General features: G+C 40.8%; 2 protein-coding genes across 7 annotated transcripts; one reads left to right on the top strand and one right to left on the bottom strand.

Moving 5' to 3' along the window:
• Positions 1-1,585: 1,585 nt before the first annotated feature.
• Positions 1,586-12,954, top strand: bnip2 (BCL2 interacting protein 2). 6 transcript variants are annotated; one of them, XM_070830407.1, is made up of 12 exons: positions 1,586-2,625; positions 5,654-5,749; positions 5,853-5,920; positions 6,071-6,247; positions 6,537-6,572; positions 8,204-8,386; positions 8,601-8,703; positions 8,782-8,913; positions 9,039-9,125; positions 9,215-9,313; positions 10,543-10,578; positions 12,241-12,954. In XM_070830407.1, exons 1-12 carry the CDS (start codon positions 2,258-2,260, stop codon positions 12,302-12,304), a joined length of 1,449 nt encoding a protein of 482 aa, XP_070686508.1. In that variant the 5' UTR covers positions 1,586-2,257; the 3' UTR covers positions 12,305-12,954. The 6 variants fall into 6 exon arrangements, with proteins under 6 accessions (XP_070686508.1, XP_070686509.1, XP_070686510.1 ...); XM_070830408.1 differs by lacking the exon at positions 6,537-6,572; XM_070830409.1 differs by lacking the exon at positions 10,543-10,578.
• Positions 12,955-13,500: 546 nt separating this feature from the next.
• Positions 13,501-14,793, bottom strand: gcnt3 (glucosaminyl (N-acetyl) transferase 3, mucin type). The gene has a single exon (XM_070830506.1). The coding sequence runs from the start codon at positions 14,791-14,793 to the stop codon at positions 13,501-13,503; it is 1,293 nt and encodes a 430-aa protein (XP_070686607.1).
• Between the last annotated feature and the right edge of the window lie 251 nt (positions 14,794-15,044).

Raw genomic sequence — 15,044 nt, 5'->3', positions numbered from 1 at the left:
CTGCTGTCCTACTAACACATTTGTGTTTTTGCATAGTCAAAAAAAAAAAAAAAAACAGGGGTTGTTTATGAAGCAAAAATCTTTTGGACTGAAGATGCAAGTTGAGAAATAATATAGGACTACTGCTAGGCTTACTTATACATCCAAATCAATGGTGGAAGACATACTCAGATCTTTTACTTATGTACAAGCAGCAATACTGCAAATGTAAAAATGCCTGCACTCAATTTTACCCTAGCAAAAGTATTAGCAACAAAATGTGTTTATAGTATGAAAGGTAAACCTGCTTGTTATGCAGAATGGACCCTTTTTTAGTGTTTTATTATTCTATAGTTTACATTATTAGATTATTATTACCAATTCATCAAATGTAAGCAGCATGTTAACATTTCATCTCATTAAGGTGGAGGTAAAAGCCATTCAACTAGCCTACATTGTGTACTATTGGGTTATTTAATTAATACCAATGAATCATATTTCATAAACTGATCATAGGTTTTGTAATATGCAACTTTCATTAATTGAAACAGAGTAAAATGTACAATACCTCACTGAAATAAAGTGAAGTTGAGGTAGGCCTCAAAAATATCACAAAATGAAGATATTCAAGTGGAATACCAAAAAATTACATTACTTTAATACATGTAGTTAGTTACTCCCCACTGCAACAGGTTAACCACTACAATTTACTGTAAGTGCAACTGATAATATAGAGAATATAGAATAATATAGAATATAGAGACAAAATTTACCTCACATCCCACAGGGAAATTCATTTGTTACCGCGACAGAGGAGAAAAGGTGCTGCAATAAGGGATCAATAACAGAATTAGTGCAAAAACAAGGAATATAAAGGGATATAACAAAATGTAAAAAATAGATGCAAATATAAAAATATGAGGAAAAAATATAAAATATATACATGAGTGTTTTGCACAGGATTCTGCAAGTAAAAGGTGGAATTACACTTTTTTTACAGACTGGAAATGGAAAATCTAACTTTTAGGAGATCCAATGGAAAACACAGTTGAGGTTTAAATCACTGTTTTGACCCCAGTGCAGACAGATTTTTCAGTCTCGTCCTTTCATAATGTTCCTGTCAGCAGAGGGCAGTGAGACCTTTTCTGAGGCAGTGAGACAGTTCACGGGAAGATCAAAACTGCCAGGGGTGCCAGGTCTGTGATTTTCCACAGGGCAGTCCGACACATAACTCATGTGTTATATATTCACCTATATCAAAGTCTCTGAATCTATTCGTATGGCATGTCTTACACTACAGCTTGATAGCAGTGCACTTTACAAAGTTTGTTTTGATCGTTTCAACTTGGGACACACCACAGAGAAGTGACATTTCTTGAACACAGAATCACATTTTGCATCACAAGAATGAGGCGGTGGAAAACACATAACCCAAAATGCACCAAAATAACAATTTCGTGTTTTTTTTTTTTTTATTTTAATGTGTACTTGATGGTTGAAAGATGAAGATGTAGAGAGATCATATACGAACCTGAAGGAAACACAACTGGCAACTCCGTAGACCGCTCACCCGCTCACTCAGTCACTGCGGCTAGCTAGAGAAGTAACAACAGTTAAAGTTAGCTGTAGCTTTGTTACCGTCCTCTGTGGCTACAATTCTGACATACTAGAGGAACCCAAGTTAGATAAATCAGCGGGTACTGACTTTATACTTCATATGGACCAGTGGGACAGCTGTCCTAACGTTGCGTCGTTGCTGACAACTACTTAATTTTACGGATTAATGCCGGCGTTAAGTATTTTTGCTGCGGCTAATTAAGTTAGCTAACTGTAGCCCATATGCTAGCGTGACTAACGCCTGTTACGTTAGCAGGAGAGCACTCCGACTTGGAGGAAGGAAGGGAGGAAATTGATAAGTCCGACCACTGCGCACGGCTGCCTATGCACAGCTAGCGTCCTTTTTTTGGCTCCAGGGTTCACACACTGTGACGCATTTAGGAAAGGTGGCTATCTGTGCACCCTGTGTGACATTTTACACTGTTTATATAATAAGATGCGCTCTTGGTCGGCATAGTTAGCTGTCAACAACAACAGTCCTCTCGGCTAGCTGTGCAGCGGACGAGAGCTACCGCGCTAGCCACAAACTTCTAACGAAGTTGTGTAAGTCTGATTTTTATCTGTCTGATTTATGTTAACTTGCAAGCCGGTGTTTTAAGCGTTTCTTCGTCTGACTCTTTGACTCGGACTGGCTTTAGCACCGGAGCGACAGGAGAAACTTATGGCATCGGATGTGATTGAGAGCGACGCGGTGCTGAAGGGTGTAAGTGATATGAATTTGAACAATAGCAGCCGAGATTTTGTCACACCCAGGAGGACTCATGAGGAGCTGGGAAACAGGCAAAGCTCCAGTCCCTCGTCCTCTGGAGTGTCCGGAGAAGGGGACGAGGAGGAGTTAGACGAGTTGCAAAGCAGCACAGCTTCTACGGTTGAAAATGGCGAAGAGGCACTTCAGGAGAGCCTAACCAAAACAAGAGGTACGCCACAGGAAAGGACAAGTCCTGACAATGAGCAGGAACAGCCGGCAGCGAGGAGCTCGACCCCGGTGAGCCTTCCCCAGCCACGCTCACCATCTGGGCCCATAGGAAGGTCTGTATGTGTGCAGTTTTATGATTGGCTTAAAATATGACCTAGTTTGTGGTTTCACCTCCATCGGTGCATGGCCTGACTGCAGCACCTGAGCCAGATGACTGCCTGAATGTTATCCACTCTACTGGGTTTAAAAGTTGGTAGACAGGCCAGCTATTCCCCTGCATCACTGCCAATACCAGTGCTAATTGTTAATATTAAGTAGTATTAGTAGTAGTAATACTTGTTAAGTAGTATTAACAATTAGCAGTACCCAAAACACAAGGATCAGTGCTGGCTAAAATGATAACAGGATCCTGCTCTGCCTTTTTAGATATAAAGCCTGTTTTCAGCAGACATTTTCATAAGTGAAGACCATTGATACCAAACGAGGAGGACATAACATTTCCAAACCCATATTTGTAGCCTGGCCAGAAATGAAGTCAAGTGACGCTAAGCTGTGGCTGGCATGAAATGTATTTCCTGAACACTACAGAGGGTGTGGACGCAACAACAGGAATACCTGTACAGTCTAATGTTGTTTTCTCCAGCTTCAGATAAAACACTAGGATCACACTGCCTTATAATGCAAACCAATGCAATAGCACCACAAACTAGAATGTCAAAAATGAAGTTAACAACAGCACTTTTTAAACAAAAGTGGAAACCATAAGTTTCAGATATGTGGCATATATTGCATATTTTTTGGACTGCGTGCTAGTTTACAGGTGTAACTCTTCAGGCTAAATGAGAGGATTGTACATGAAAATAGAAATCAGTAGATGAAAGCTGGACAGCAACACTAGTTTTAACCATAAGGAGACGACCTTTCAGGATGTCATTATCTCCTGGAAATGCCCACTGTGTTGATTTGTGTTTGAAAGGGCTTTTTAATCTTCAGTAGCCAGCAGTTTTTTGTCTGAAGAATTTGCTATTTAAGCTCAGCAAGTGCTTCACTAAAGCCATAATAGGCCACTTTTTTCTGACAGTGACACGTTTGTGTATCATAGACACTCTTATAAGCTGAACAGTGCCAGGGGAACTTGAGGCTCTCTTGAAGTGGGTCCCACCAGCTTGCACTGTATTGCTTCAAGTATAGTAGTTTATTGTGCTGGTTGCTCATCCTTCTCATCATGAAAATGGGGCGTAACAGTTTATGGGGGTAGACACTGCATGATGAAAAAGAGCATTGTACTGCAAAGATGTTGATAAATAATATTCCTGTCAAGACTGATGAAAAATATATTCGTCATTAACATTTTAGCCAACCCTCTCGATCAACATCTTTATATGGATTTATCTTTGTTTTGATATTTTAAGTTGACATTCAAACTCTCCATTATTGATCTGCAACTTAATTCAGCTCACTACTAAGTGCATTATTATTGTTCTAGTCTTTAAAAAGTAATTAATTTTTTCCATTCGACTTCCTGATGTGGCTGATACCACTTACATGCATCATGGTCTCCCTTGCACTTGGATTGTTAGGGTTGCTTTTCAGGAAACCACGTTAACGTGGCACTTCTTTTTTCTCAGCTGGATTTCAAATGTAACGTGGGGATTAGCGCTATACATAAGCAAACAGCTAACCTGATACGTTATGAAATGTTGAGTACCAAATGCTCAGAATGTTTCTGTGTCTGGGAGCACAAATGCAGTCGTGCATGTGATTAATGCATCAAAGGGAGCTCTGTACAGGCAAGATACAGATACCATGATCAGCATTAGTGAGTAGCCTTATGGTTTATAAACTAAGCCCCAACGCAAGCTTGTAAGCTTTTCAAGAAGCTAGTGATCTGATTATGTTACCAGCTGAAACCCTCGAGGAGATTCTCAATCAACATGCATGACTATGAATTATGTATTGATACAGCACGCATCTGTCCAGTAGCTCGTACAATGAAGGTGTCATGATTATTTATTTCTCTTGTCTAAGTATTTGGTTTGTTGAAAAAAGGCAATAAGCCTATGCCACCTTCTTTAGACTGTTGTGGTGGTTTAAAAAAAAAAGCACATTATACTTAGCATATCGATATAAACAGGACTTTTTAATGACTTGATGCAAATCTAAGGTGATAAGTAAACATGCAGGGTTGGCCACAGCAAACAAAAAACAGTTATTCCCCTTTATTTTCAGTAAGTTTTGAAAGCTAAAGGTTCATCGTAAAAGCCTTCTTTCTAGAATTCCCCCCTGGGGATCAATAAAGTATTTCTATCTATATCTATCTATCTATCTACTTGAGTTATGCACACAAAGTTTCACTTTATACAGCATGTCCAGCTGTGAAGATAAAAATGGCCTATTTGAAATGAAAATGTGCTTAAATGTTGCAAAAAAAAAGTGCTTGAATGCAAAAGTGACATGATGTTTCACTCCGTGGTGCTTGTTCATCTGTCATGTGCATTGTGACTAAAATCTGCAACTGAGGAGTAAGCTGTACTGCTTTTGGGTGTTAGCGAAAACGATGTCCGTGAACTTATCAGCCACTTCACATGAACAATTTGGCAGTGCGTGACACACTATCTCTTACCAACAACAGAGATAGATTCGACTTGCTCGACAAATACCTCTGTAGAAAAATACAAACGTATACATCGAGATTAAAGTGTCGAATCTGTTTACATTAATTAGATGGATCTGTTCAGGTATTGTGTAGCATTTTCTCATCATAGCCTACTTGTAACATAAAGACTCACACCCTTGTTTGCTGGGTGTATAATCATCTGCGTTTGTGTGGCTTTAGTCAAGAGTATCTTTTATCTTGTACATTTCCATCAGTGTCACCTGCCATATCCACTAACTTTGAAAGATTGTAGTTGACATATTAACCCACGAACAAAAAAATCCTTTTGACTCTTAGTCTACTTCCCCCCCGTAATTCTTTTGAGGATTGTGCAAGTCACAAGCACCCATTGACAGATAAGCAATTAAGTGTTAAGTTTTTGTTTGTCATGGATAATCTCTGCTTGCCCTGCTCTTGATGTTTTTAGCAATTAGAGATCATTGAACATAAAAGATGGCACAACCTTTCTTTGTTGTCATTTCTAGCTTGGAGCGCCAAGAGTCAGTCGCCACAACAGAAGCCCGCCTAAGAATGGAAGGAGTTGAACTGAAGGAAGAGTGGCAGGATGAGGACTTTCCACGGTAACGCCAATTAGTCTCAGTGTTGTAAATCACGCGGTTCCGAGCTTTGTACACGTTTGTGTTTTGAAAGTTGTCCAATAATCACCTCCTGTTCAATTATTAGGCCCCTACCGGAGGAAGAGGAGCTTGACGATGAGCTTTTTGCAGGAACCGTTGAAGAGAGAGACCCTGGTAATGAAAACAGAATAGTATACAATGTAGGGATGTGCATTTCAAGCAAAAGTATTATTCCATAGCCACTGGGAACCAATCGAGGGTTATGCGAATACCTCCCATCCGTTACAAACAATATAACCACTGATGACTTGACATCTACCCTAGGCTTTGCAATGAACCATGGCAAGAAGGCAAAGAAGAAGCTCGCAGCTCCTGACATCAGTCTCACACTGGACCGCAGTGAAGGTTCTCTTCTCTCTGACGAGCTGGATGAAAGCACAGAGCTGGACCTTGATGACATAGACACACCTTCAGACAACAGCAATGAGTTTGAATGGGAAGGTAAGAACTTGATTTGCAAGATGATAACAGTTTTAGTTCTGTGTATATTTTAACCCAGTTTGTTCCAGTTGAACAGTAAAGTTTAGATTGACTCAATGAGATGGGAGGTGCAACGATTCTTTAAAACTGGACCCAGATGAAGTGTGTTTTCCTTCCTTGACTTTACAGGTCATGGTAGGCAGCTGACTGCCTGAAGTGTAAAATGTGCTCTGTTGTTTTTGTGTTTCCGCACTGCTGCCTTCCTCTTTTTCACTTGGAAGAATTGTTTCCATTCTCTGCCTGGAAACAGGCTGCAGGCCAGCAACAGGTTTCTGTCTTCCTTGTGGTAAGGTCTCTTGGTCAGCCCCCGCTTTTTTTCTGCCAACCACGAGTCAATCAACTCCTATTGTCCAGATTTAAGTTCTGTCTTCGGTTGTTCAAACAAATCATGGGGACGTTTCATGTGCCACACCTTTCATTTTCAGTTCATGTTTGTGTGCATGCTATTTTTCCTTTCCTTGAAATGTTCTTGTTTGAGTAAACAATCAGTAGCAGCTGAACTGGTGTAATCTGCACTGTAACTCTACAGTTATCAGTGTCATATTTTACAAGCACATTATAAGGTATTACACAATAAGTGAATACACCATATCATAATAAAAACGTGCACTTAATGAATTTAGCTTTTAGGAGACATATTACATATGGCATGTAACTATATTAAACTTAATAGAAGATAAGATAAACCTTTATTGTTCCCCAGAGGGGAAATTCAGGTGTTTGCAGCAACACAAGAAAGAAATGCAAAGATGAAATGGAGAGCATAAAAAAGAAATAAATTATAGAAATTATATAAAATGAAAATAATATAGAGTAGAGACTATACAAGAGCAATTAAACTCAAAATTACAGCGCAAGAGTGACATAGTATTGTGATTAGTAGGAACAATTCTGTTAAGCTGACATAAGCTTATGTAAATTTTTCAATCATTCATTTGGTAGATGATTTCATAAATGATGAGCAGTAGAGCTGTGACCGAACAACGTCCATATGCCTGCCGCACATCGTATTATGCTTCTCCAGAAGCCCTTGAACATGGGATGGAAGACAGTCGATGACGATAAACTAATAATGATTAATGTGATATTTCACATCACACACACACCATATGCACTCCTGTAACTTTCACCAGCAAAAGAAATTAAATACAAACAAAATAAATTTGGGGTGGTGATGGCTATAAGCTCAACCCCCCGCGGAAGGCGTCACAGTTCCGTCACAGCCCTACTCGCCAGTTATTTTCAGAATCCGTATGTGGATTATACAGTGCTCTGAAGAAACACAGATCAATGTGTTAAATTCAGTCTATTTAGGAAATGGGTCGCTCACAGAAAGATCCTCATAAAAGCGTGCTGGTGTGATTTGGTTGCACTATTCACTTATTTTTCGATTCTGCTTGTTGCATGCACGATATATGTGATCATTTGAACACTTTGCTTGATGTCTCATACATCCCATGAAAGATGCACAGAAGTCCTCGGGGATTTCGGGGATGGCGCGTCGCTGTGAATGAGAGTGCTTCTTTGACACATTTATTTCCTTTTGTTATACCGTGACATGACAGGCTCACGCAGAGCACAATAGCAGGGGTTCCCTGAGAAAATGGTAGATTCTCCCTCTGGGACAGGCTGGCCTCAAGTGAAGGGGAGACATGGAAGTTGAGATGTGATTGTTGGTGTTGATTTGGAGAGAAAGCATGTCACCCAGATACAAAAAGATAAAAGCAAAAAAATTCCATGCAACACTAATGTCCATTGATTAAAATGCATGTGATTGAAAAGCCTTATGAAATATTGAGTGATCTAAACATTTAATAAATCCTTTGATCAAAGTAGATTTGATAACATCAGACAGCCCTCACATCCAGGGGTTGTAGTGTCCAAGCTGCGGGTTTTAACGCACCTCTTCTCCTTCAGACGATCTCCCCAAGCCAAAAACCACAGAGCTGCTGCAGAAGGGCGTGGAGTCGGTGCAGGAGTACTCAGCCTTGGAGGAGAGGGACGAGGGTCGACGCTGGAGGGTGTTTCGTTTCGGAGACCAGGAACACAGAGTGGACATGAAGGCCATCGAACCTTACAAGAGGGTTATCAGCCATGGAGGTCAGGGCTTTACATTGTGAAATTTTGCGACTCTCACATGAACACAGCAATATTAAGTGTCTGTCTTCTCTTTTAATGTACAAAATGAACAAGCTGTATTACATTTGTGGTTGACGGGAGTTGATCAGTCTGTGCTTATTAAAATTGGGAAGTAAAAAAAAAAGATGTTTTGATACTGAAACACCACTTTTTAATGTTTGATTTTTCGCTGCAGGTTACTATGGGGACGGTTTGAATGCCATAATTGTGTTTGCCGTGTGCTTTATGCCTGAGAGCAATCAGCCAAATTACAGATACATCATGGACAATTTATTCAAGTGAGTGGTTATTTGAATTTCCCAGTCCTTGTGAGCAAACATTGTAGAACCAGCCCTAATTGAATTTCCCCGGCGCAGGTATGTCATCGGCACGCTGGAGCTTTTGGTTGCTGAGAACTATATGATTGTGTATTTGAACGGGGCGACCTCTCGGAAAAAGATGCCAACCGTCGGCTGGCTCAGAAAGTGTTATCAACAGATTGATAGGAGGTGAGTCTGAGTGGTTTTTCGACACTCCAAACAAATAGTATTTACAAGAGATGCAGAGGCAAAAGCATCATCATGTGCGATGTGTGATTACCTTGTTGACAGCTCCTCACTCTCTTTTTAAACAGGTTAAGGAAGAACTTGAAGTCTTTGATAATTGTCCATCCCTCCTGGTTTATTCGCACCCTGCTGGCACTTACAAAACCTTTCATAAGGTAAGACTTAATGTTTAAGGTCTTTGGAATAATGAAACATAGCTCTCCTCGGGTAACCTTCAGATTGTGACATTTCCTGCTTTTCACAGCTCCAAGTTTACTCAGAAAATCAAGTATGTGTACAGCTTGACAGACCTTGCAGAACTGGTCCCAATGGAGTATGTGTCCATACCAGAGTGTATCAAGCAGTAAGTATGCTCCACCCAAACACATCAGCACTTCTCAGATTCTCTGAAAACAAGACAAAGTAGTTGGATGTCTGCAAGATAAGAAATAGAAGCCCAAGGCCAATACAGATATTGGTGCTAAACGGTGCTAATGGTCAAACGCTAACATTGAAGTAAGCATTCACATGGTTGGTTTACATGTCAGGGTGGTTCCCAGTTCATTTATTAATTTGTTTATTTATCTGTATCCCCATTAGCTGCCACCGTGGTAGCAGCTACTGCCATGATGGCAGCGGCATAGTTAGACTTGTTTTTTGTACATCTGGTGATTCCAGGTTTGCAGATAGAAACCACTGTGCAATGGAGCAATACTTGGCTGCTCACTTAATTAGTGAATAAGTAAATGAACCATGACCACAGCCGTGAACGTCACATTCCATTTCTTCACTTCTACAAGTTTCACCCGATCTTCACGACACTTGGTACAAAACACAATTAGATAATTCCTAAAATAAACGTTATTACCATGATGCTACTTGCCTTGATGTTTTCCCTACTATCAGTCTGTCGTAGGTACTTTTTGTGCTTGTACAGTGTCAGCTTTAACTGAACCTGCAAGATTAGGCCGCATCTCATCTGTAGGTGGTGCTACAGCAACATTCTTCTCCTCCTATGTGGCCAGTGTAGACAAGATGTCAGTCATTATGAGTGTGACTCAGTTTGCGCAATGCTTATTAGATCAAATCCCCAAGATTCCCAGGCAGGATTTAGGCGTTTTCCAAAATCTTGGACACTTTGGCATTATAAGCATTATTGTCTCACTTGCACTATTATATGATGGAGAAGAGATTTAAATGAATACTACAAATATATACAAACTACAAATATATATTAACTTCTTTTTTTTTGTGGCAAATATGCACTTAGAGTTCTCCTTAGCATGTAAACATCACTTAAAGGTGTGCCCCCAGATCATCTTGTTCTATGAACTGCTTTTAAAGAATACAGCCTTCATTTTTGAGCGTTCGCCGTTGCTGATGTGAGTCAACTATAGAGCTCACGGTGAGAAACTGCTCATGCTGTATTTCTCTTTGATGTGGCTTAACCTGAGGCAGATCTTGTATCTTCGTGGCATTTGAAGATACTTCAGCACAAATACTCATCAAATGTTTTTGCTCTTTTGGATGTTTGGTTGCTTTTGGCTGTGTATTTCTCCTTTCCTTAACTCCGTTTCCCTGCCCCCTCCAAAGGTTTGACGACGAAAAAAATAGGAAAAGCCGTAAAAGGTATATGCACTTTCACCCAGGATTAGTTTCAGCATTTTATTTTTATTTTTTTTTCGCATTTCACAAAACTAACAAGGAAATGATCGATTGGCTCTCAGAAATGCACCAATACACCTCACTCTGTCCTGCGTATTTTGTAGATGGATGATTTGCTGTTACCCTCTGGCCAAAATCAACAACTTTCCTCCCTAGTGCCCCACATTTTCCCCTCAGTAGATTCAGGAGGTTTAATCTGTTTGATTAGTTTCCCAAAATAGGTGGCTTGGTGATTGTTTAACCAACTAAATCCCATTTCTGAGCCAAATCTGTGAAGTTCATCTCAAAGCCAATTCACATTAAATTTCTTTTTGTTGTTTACAGCCCCCCAAAATATCAGCTATCTGCATGGGGGTTTTAAACACACCACGTACCTTTTTTTTTTTTTACAAGGTACTGTTTTCACTGTGATGCTGCCTGTCAGAAAGTTATGAGTTCTGTCAATAACATGGTCGAATGGTTTATGGGTGGATGGTTGCATTGCTGCTTTCCGATATCAAATTCAGGCCATCAAGTAGCACTTACCTGCATGTGTCTTTTTAAAAATCAGGTTTACTATTTGACGTGGTCGACGTTGGGTAAGTTTGTTGTGTGTCTGTGCAACTGAATTTGGTGGAAGCACAAAGAAGTAGCTCCTCTTAGTCACTGGTGTGTGGTTTCGCTGCAGCCGTGATGTCCTCACATGGTTCCCCTCAGTAACTCACCCTCACTGAACACCCAGCTTGTTCACTCTCACAGCTCTTGCATGACTCACTGCATACCCACGCCCTGCTGATGTTTAGTATTTGCCACAAACCTTTGTCAGCTTAACTCATGCACGCAAGAGATCGTCTGCTCCAATTGCTGGGGTTATTTAATTTATTTGCAAATATATCATGGGATGTTGGAACATTAGAAAAGTAATAACAGCAGGGTTGTAGAAGAGACTTAGTATTGCATATAAAACACTGCAGCAATTAGTTGTATTCTGTTATTAGGTGCACAAGTCTCTAAGTTGAACTTGCAAGACAAAAGCACTAAAACCTCTCACATTCCCATGGACCTAAGCCAAGTCTTACTGACAGTATCAACACACATTACACATTTTAAGCTCAAAAGTTGCACTCACCACATGGCTATAGATTGTAATGGACGATTCACAGGTTTGCAAAAGTGCAAAGATTGTATATACTGTGTGCATATACTTAGTGTACGACTGTTTGCAGTGTGTGCACTAGGCATTGAAGTACAAGTTTCAATGGAAGAACCTCATAATAACACAACTGATATTGAATTGATTGCTTTGTATTTTGCAGGTATTACCAACGTTTTCCTGAAAAAGTGAATGGATAATATTTTAATTGTGAATAAAAGTTGTTAAGGATGTAAAATACAAACAAATCAAACAGGCATGTGTGGGGAAATGTGAAAGTGTGAGTGAGAATAGAAATGTTCTCTCACGTAAAGAATTCCCTTCTAGTGACATAAAAGTAACGATCACATTCCAGGATGTGATCATATGGAAAGTGTGTCTATGAAGCAGTGTAGCAGCACGACGTGAGTTCGACTGTGAGTGAACCGTGGCCTGTTAGACAGCCCGCCGTCCAGGTCACACAGGAGCCTGATCGCTGTTGAATTTGTTTGCAGAATCGACCAAGACATGCACGGCAAAGTGGAGATCGCTGCTGCTGCTGCTGCTGTTCCAGAGTGACCCTGCTCGCACTGCAAGATGAGGAGGAGGAGGAGGAGGAAGAGGAGGAGGAGAACGATGAAGAATGTTCTGGGCAACGCGACTGGAGACTTAGCTCTTTGCATCAAGAAAGTGCCTTTTTGAAACTATGCTGCCTGTTACATTGTGGAACTTTTTACAGTTTGATCCTCGGCGTTTTTCCACATGCTGTCATTTTTAATCTTTTATATTTACTGCCCGTATATCATGTCAAACTTCGCTTATTGGTGTTCCCTAGTTACTGTTGTATCTACACATTATTTAAGGCACTCTGTTACAGATGGTTGGTGCATGTTCTGCTTTATTACATTTAAATATATATTTATATTCAAAAGGTGACAAAGGAGAGAAATTAATATATTTTTATGGTTGCTCTGATTTTAAACTGCATTTTAGGTCTCTGACCCATTGAGTGGCATTTCATAGAACAAGTTTTGATGGCACCTTTTTCACTGTTCACTGCTGACGTTCTGTTAAAATCCTGCCTGGGGAAAATAAAGTTTTATTTTTTGCCCCTCACTTGAATGTGCCCCCTGACTTGTGGAGGGAGAACATTTGTGAGAGCAACAATCTGCAAGCAAAGATGTAGGTCTTAATGTAACATTTCCTCCAAGTAAAGTCATGGATCCGCATCATTGTTGTGTATTTTTTTTATATTAAGTGCCAATTTTGCAGTGGTAACAAGATTGAAAACACTCATGCGGCAGCACTCATTGATAATGGTGACCAAAGGCAGAGTCTGTGCAACAACACTCAAATGATAGTCACCAAATTCTTAAAGGCAGCAGAGTCTGTGCAACAACACTCAAATGATAGTCACCAAATTCTTAAAGGCAGTGTTTTTACTTTGTGGAGCACTTCCACTCATAATCCACAAGATGGCATCACAAATACAGATTCCTCTGAAATCATACAGTATAAAATGTAAGAAATCACAAGATCCATACCAATAACTTGACAATGATATATAACAATATGCACAGAATATTATAAGAAATTATGTAAGATCTCTAACAATATTCCAACAATAACAGGAACAGAATATTTAAGACACTTCAGTAGATCCTTGATGAATTTTCCATAATAAATTAATCTAGTTTCTATGATATTTACTTGTTTCAAACATGAAGTGTTATTCATTTGAAATGTCAAGTTAAATATATGAATTTAAATAAGCTTTACAAAAAAGTGGAATATTGATCTGTGGACAGTGGGTCATGGCCTAAAGCCTTAAAACGCAGAACAGACTCCAAACATCGAATGGCGACATCATCAACCCCAGGATCAAACTTATTTGCGAGCAGGTGGTGGCGTCCCAGGAGCCACTTGAGGTCGCCAGCTCCGTACACACAAACTGCTCTTCTGTAAGACCCAGTGCAAGGATAGTAAGGGGCCCCGTTTTTCATATCTCCTGCTAAAAAACTCCACTTCACCACGCGAGCGCGGGCTTGCATATCTGACGAATCGTACTTGATGTGAGCAGGCACTGATCCGGGAACAGAGGGCATCCTCTGCAGAGTGGCCCACAGGTGCTCATCAGGGCTGTATGTGTCCTTCTCCCACTCCAGAAGTTCCTGAACCTCTCTGTCCTGCATCACATGTTTCACAAAGGCTCTTGTGACCACAAAGTAAGCATTTCCTGAGAACATGGGGCTGCTAATGGGTGGAGGACTTTTCCTCACATCGGTCATGACGACAGTGTCCGTGACATAGTAATGATACTGCCAACGGCTTTTCTTGTGGTCACTGGTGGTCTCAGACTCCATGCTGTTTCTCCCCCTGAGAGCCTTCAGCGCCTCAACTATCTCTCTGTTGGTTTTGATGGGGAAATCTGTCCCGCAGGTGTTAAGCAAGTACCTCCACTGGACGGATGAGCTCAGCAGATCTTTCATGCAGTTCAAATCCGCCTGCACCCTGGACCATGAGGTATATATCACTCCTTCCAATCTACTGGCTACAAAAACATTAGAAAAGCAGGAGACAATTGCCCTCACAGCTTCCTGAAACTGTTTAGAGGATTTCTGGTCCACATGCACACAGTAGATGTTCTGAGGAGCGTAAACGGCACGAAGAAGTCGCTCAAACATCTCAATCTTCTCATGGATCACCATGGAGTAGGCGATAGGAAAATCATTCTCCTCTTTACTGAGAGGTGCTGTGATGAAGCCTCTCTTTTCAATGTACGCTGGGCAGTCTTTTGTAATGTTGAGATAGAAGTCTTCAGACAACAAATTCAGTCTTTTCCTGGATGCCAGAAGCACTTCTACTTCGTTTTTCTTGCCCTCCATGTCTCCACTGATGATGGCCACGCAGCCCGGCAGGTCAGCAGAGAACTGCTGTGGTATCCTAAGGCCAGACAATGACTGGAGCCAGTTTCCCCAAAGGAAAACAGAGAGGAACATACCCACAAGGATGAGAGAGAGGGTCCTCAACAACATTTGACACTTCGCCTTCAGCCTTACAAGAGCCATCGCCTTGGATGTGGAGAACACAGCACAGGTGACCTCGTCTTCAGTGCAGGTTACAGGTTTGCAGCCGGCAGCAGCGCTTCATTTAACGCAGCACAAGCTGAATCAGCCTCCTAAGAAGGTGTGTCAAAACTAAGGTGTGGACAAACTAAACAAGACTTCTGATCTGAGCTACTGCATGTCCTGGTGCATGGTTCAACAATAATGCTGTGTCTTCTTAGACGTGAGGCAGAGCCCGCAAACCGCAGACTACA

This window comes from Pempheris klunzingeri, chromosome 5, assembly GCF_042242105.1.
Source record: "Pempheris klunzingeri isolate RE-2024b chromosome 5, fPemKlu1.hap1, whole genome shotgun sequence".
Lineage (NCBI taxonomy): Eukaryota > Metazoa > Chordata > Actinopteri > Acropomatiformes > Pempheridae > Pempheris > Pempheris klunzingeri.
Note: the sequence above shows the minus strand (reverse complement) of the source record. Positions and strands in the feature narration are given on the sequence as shown.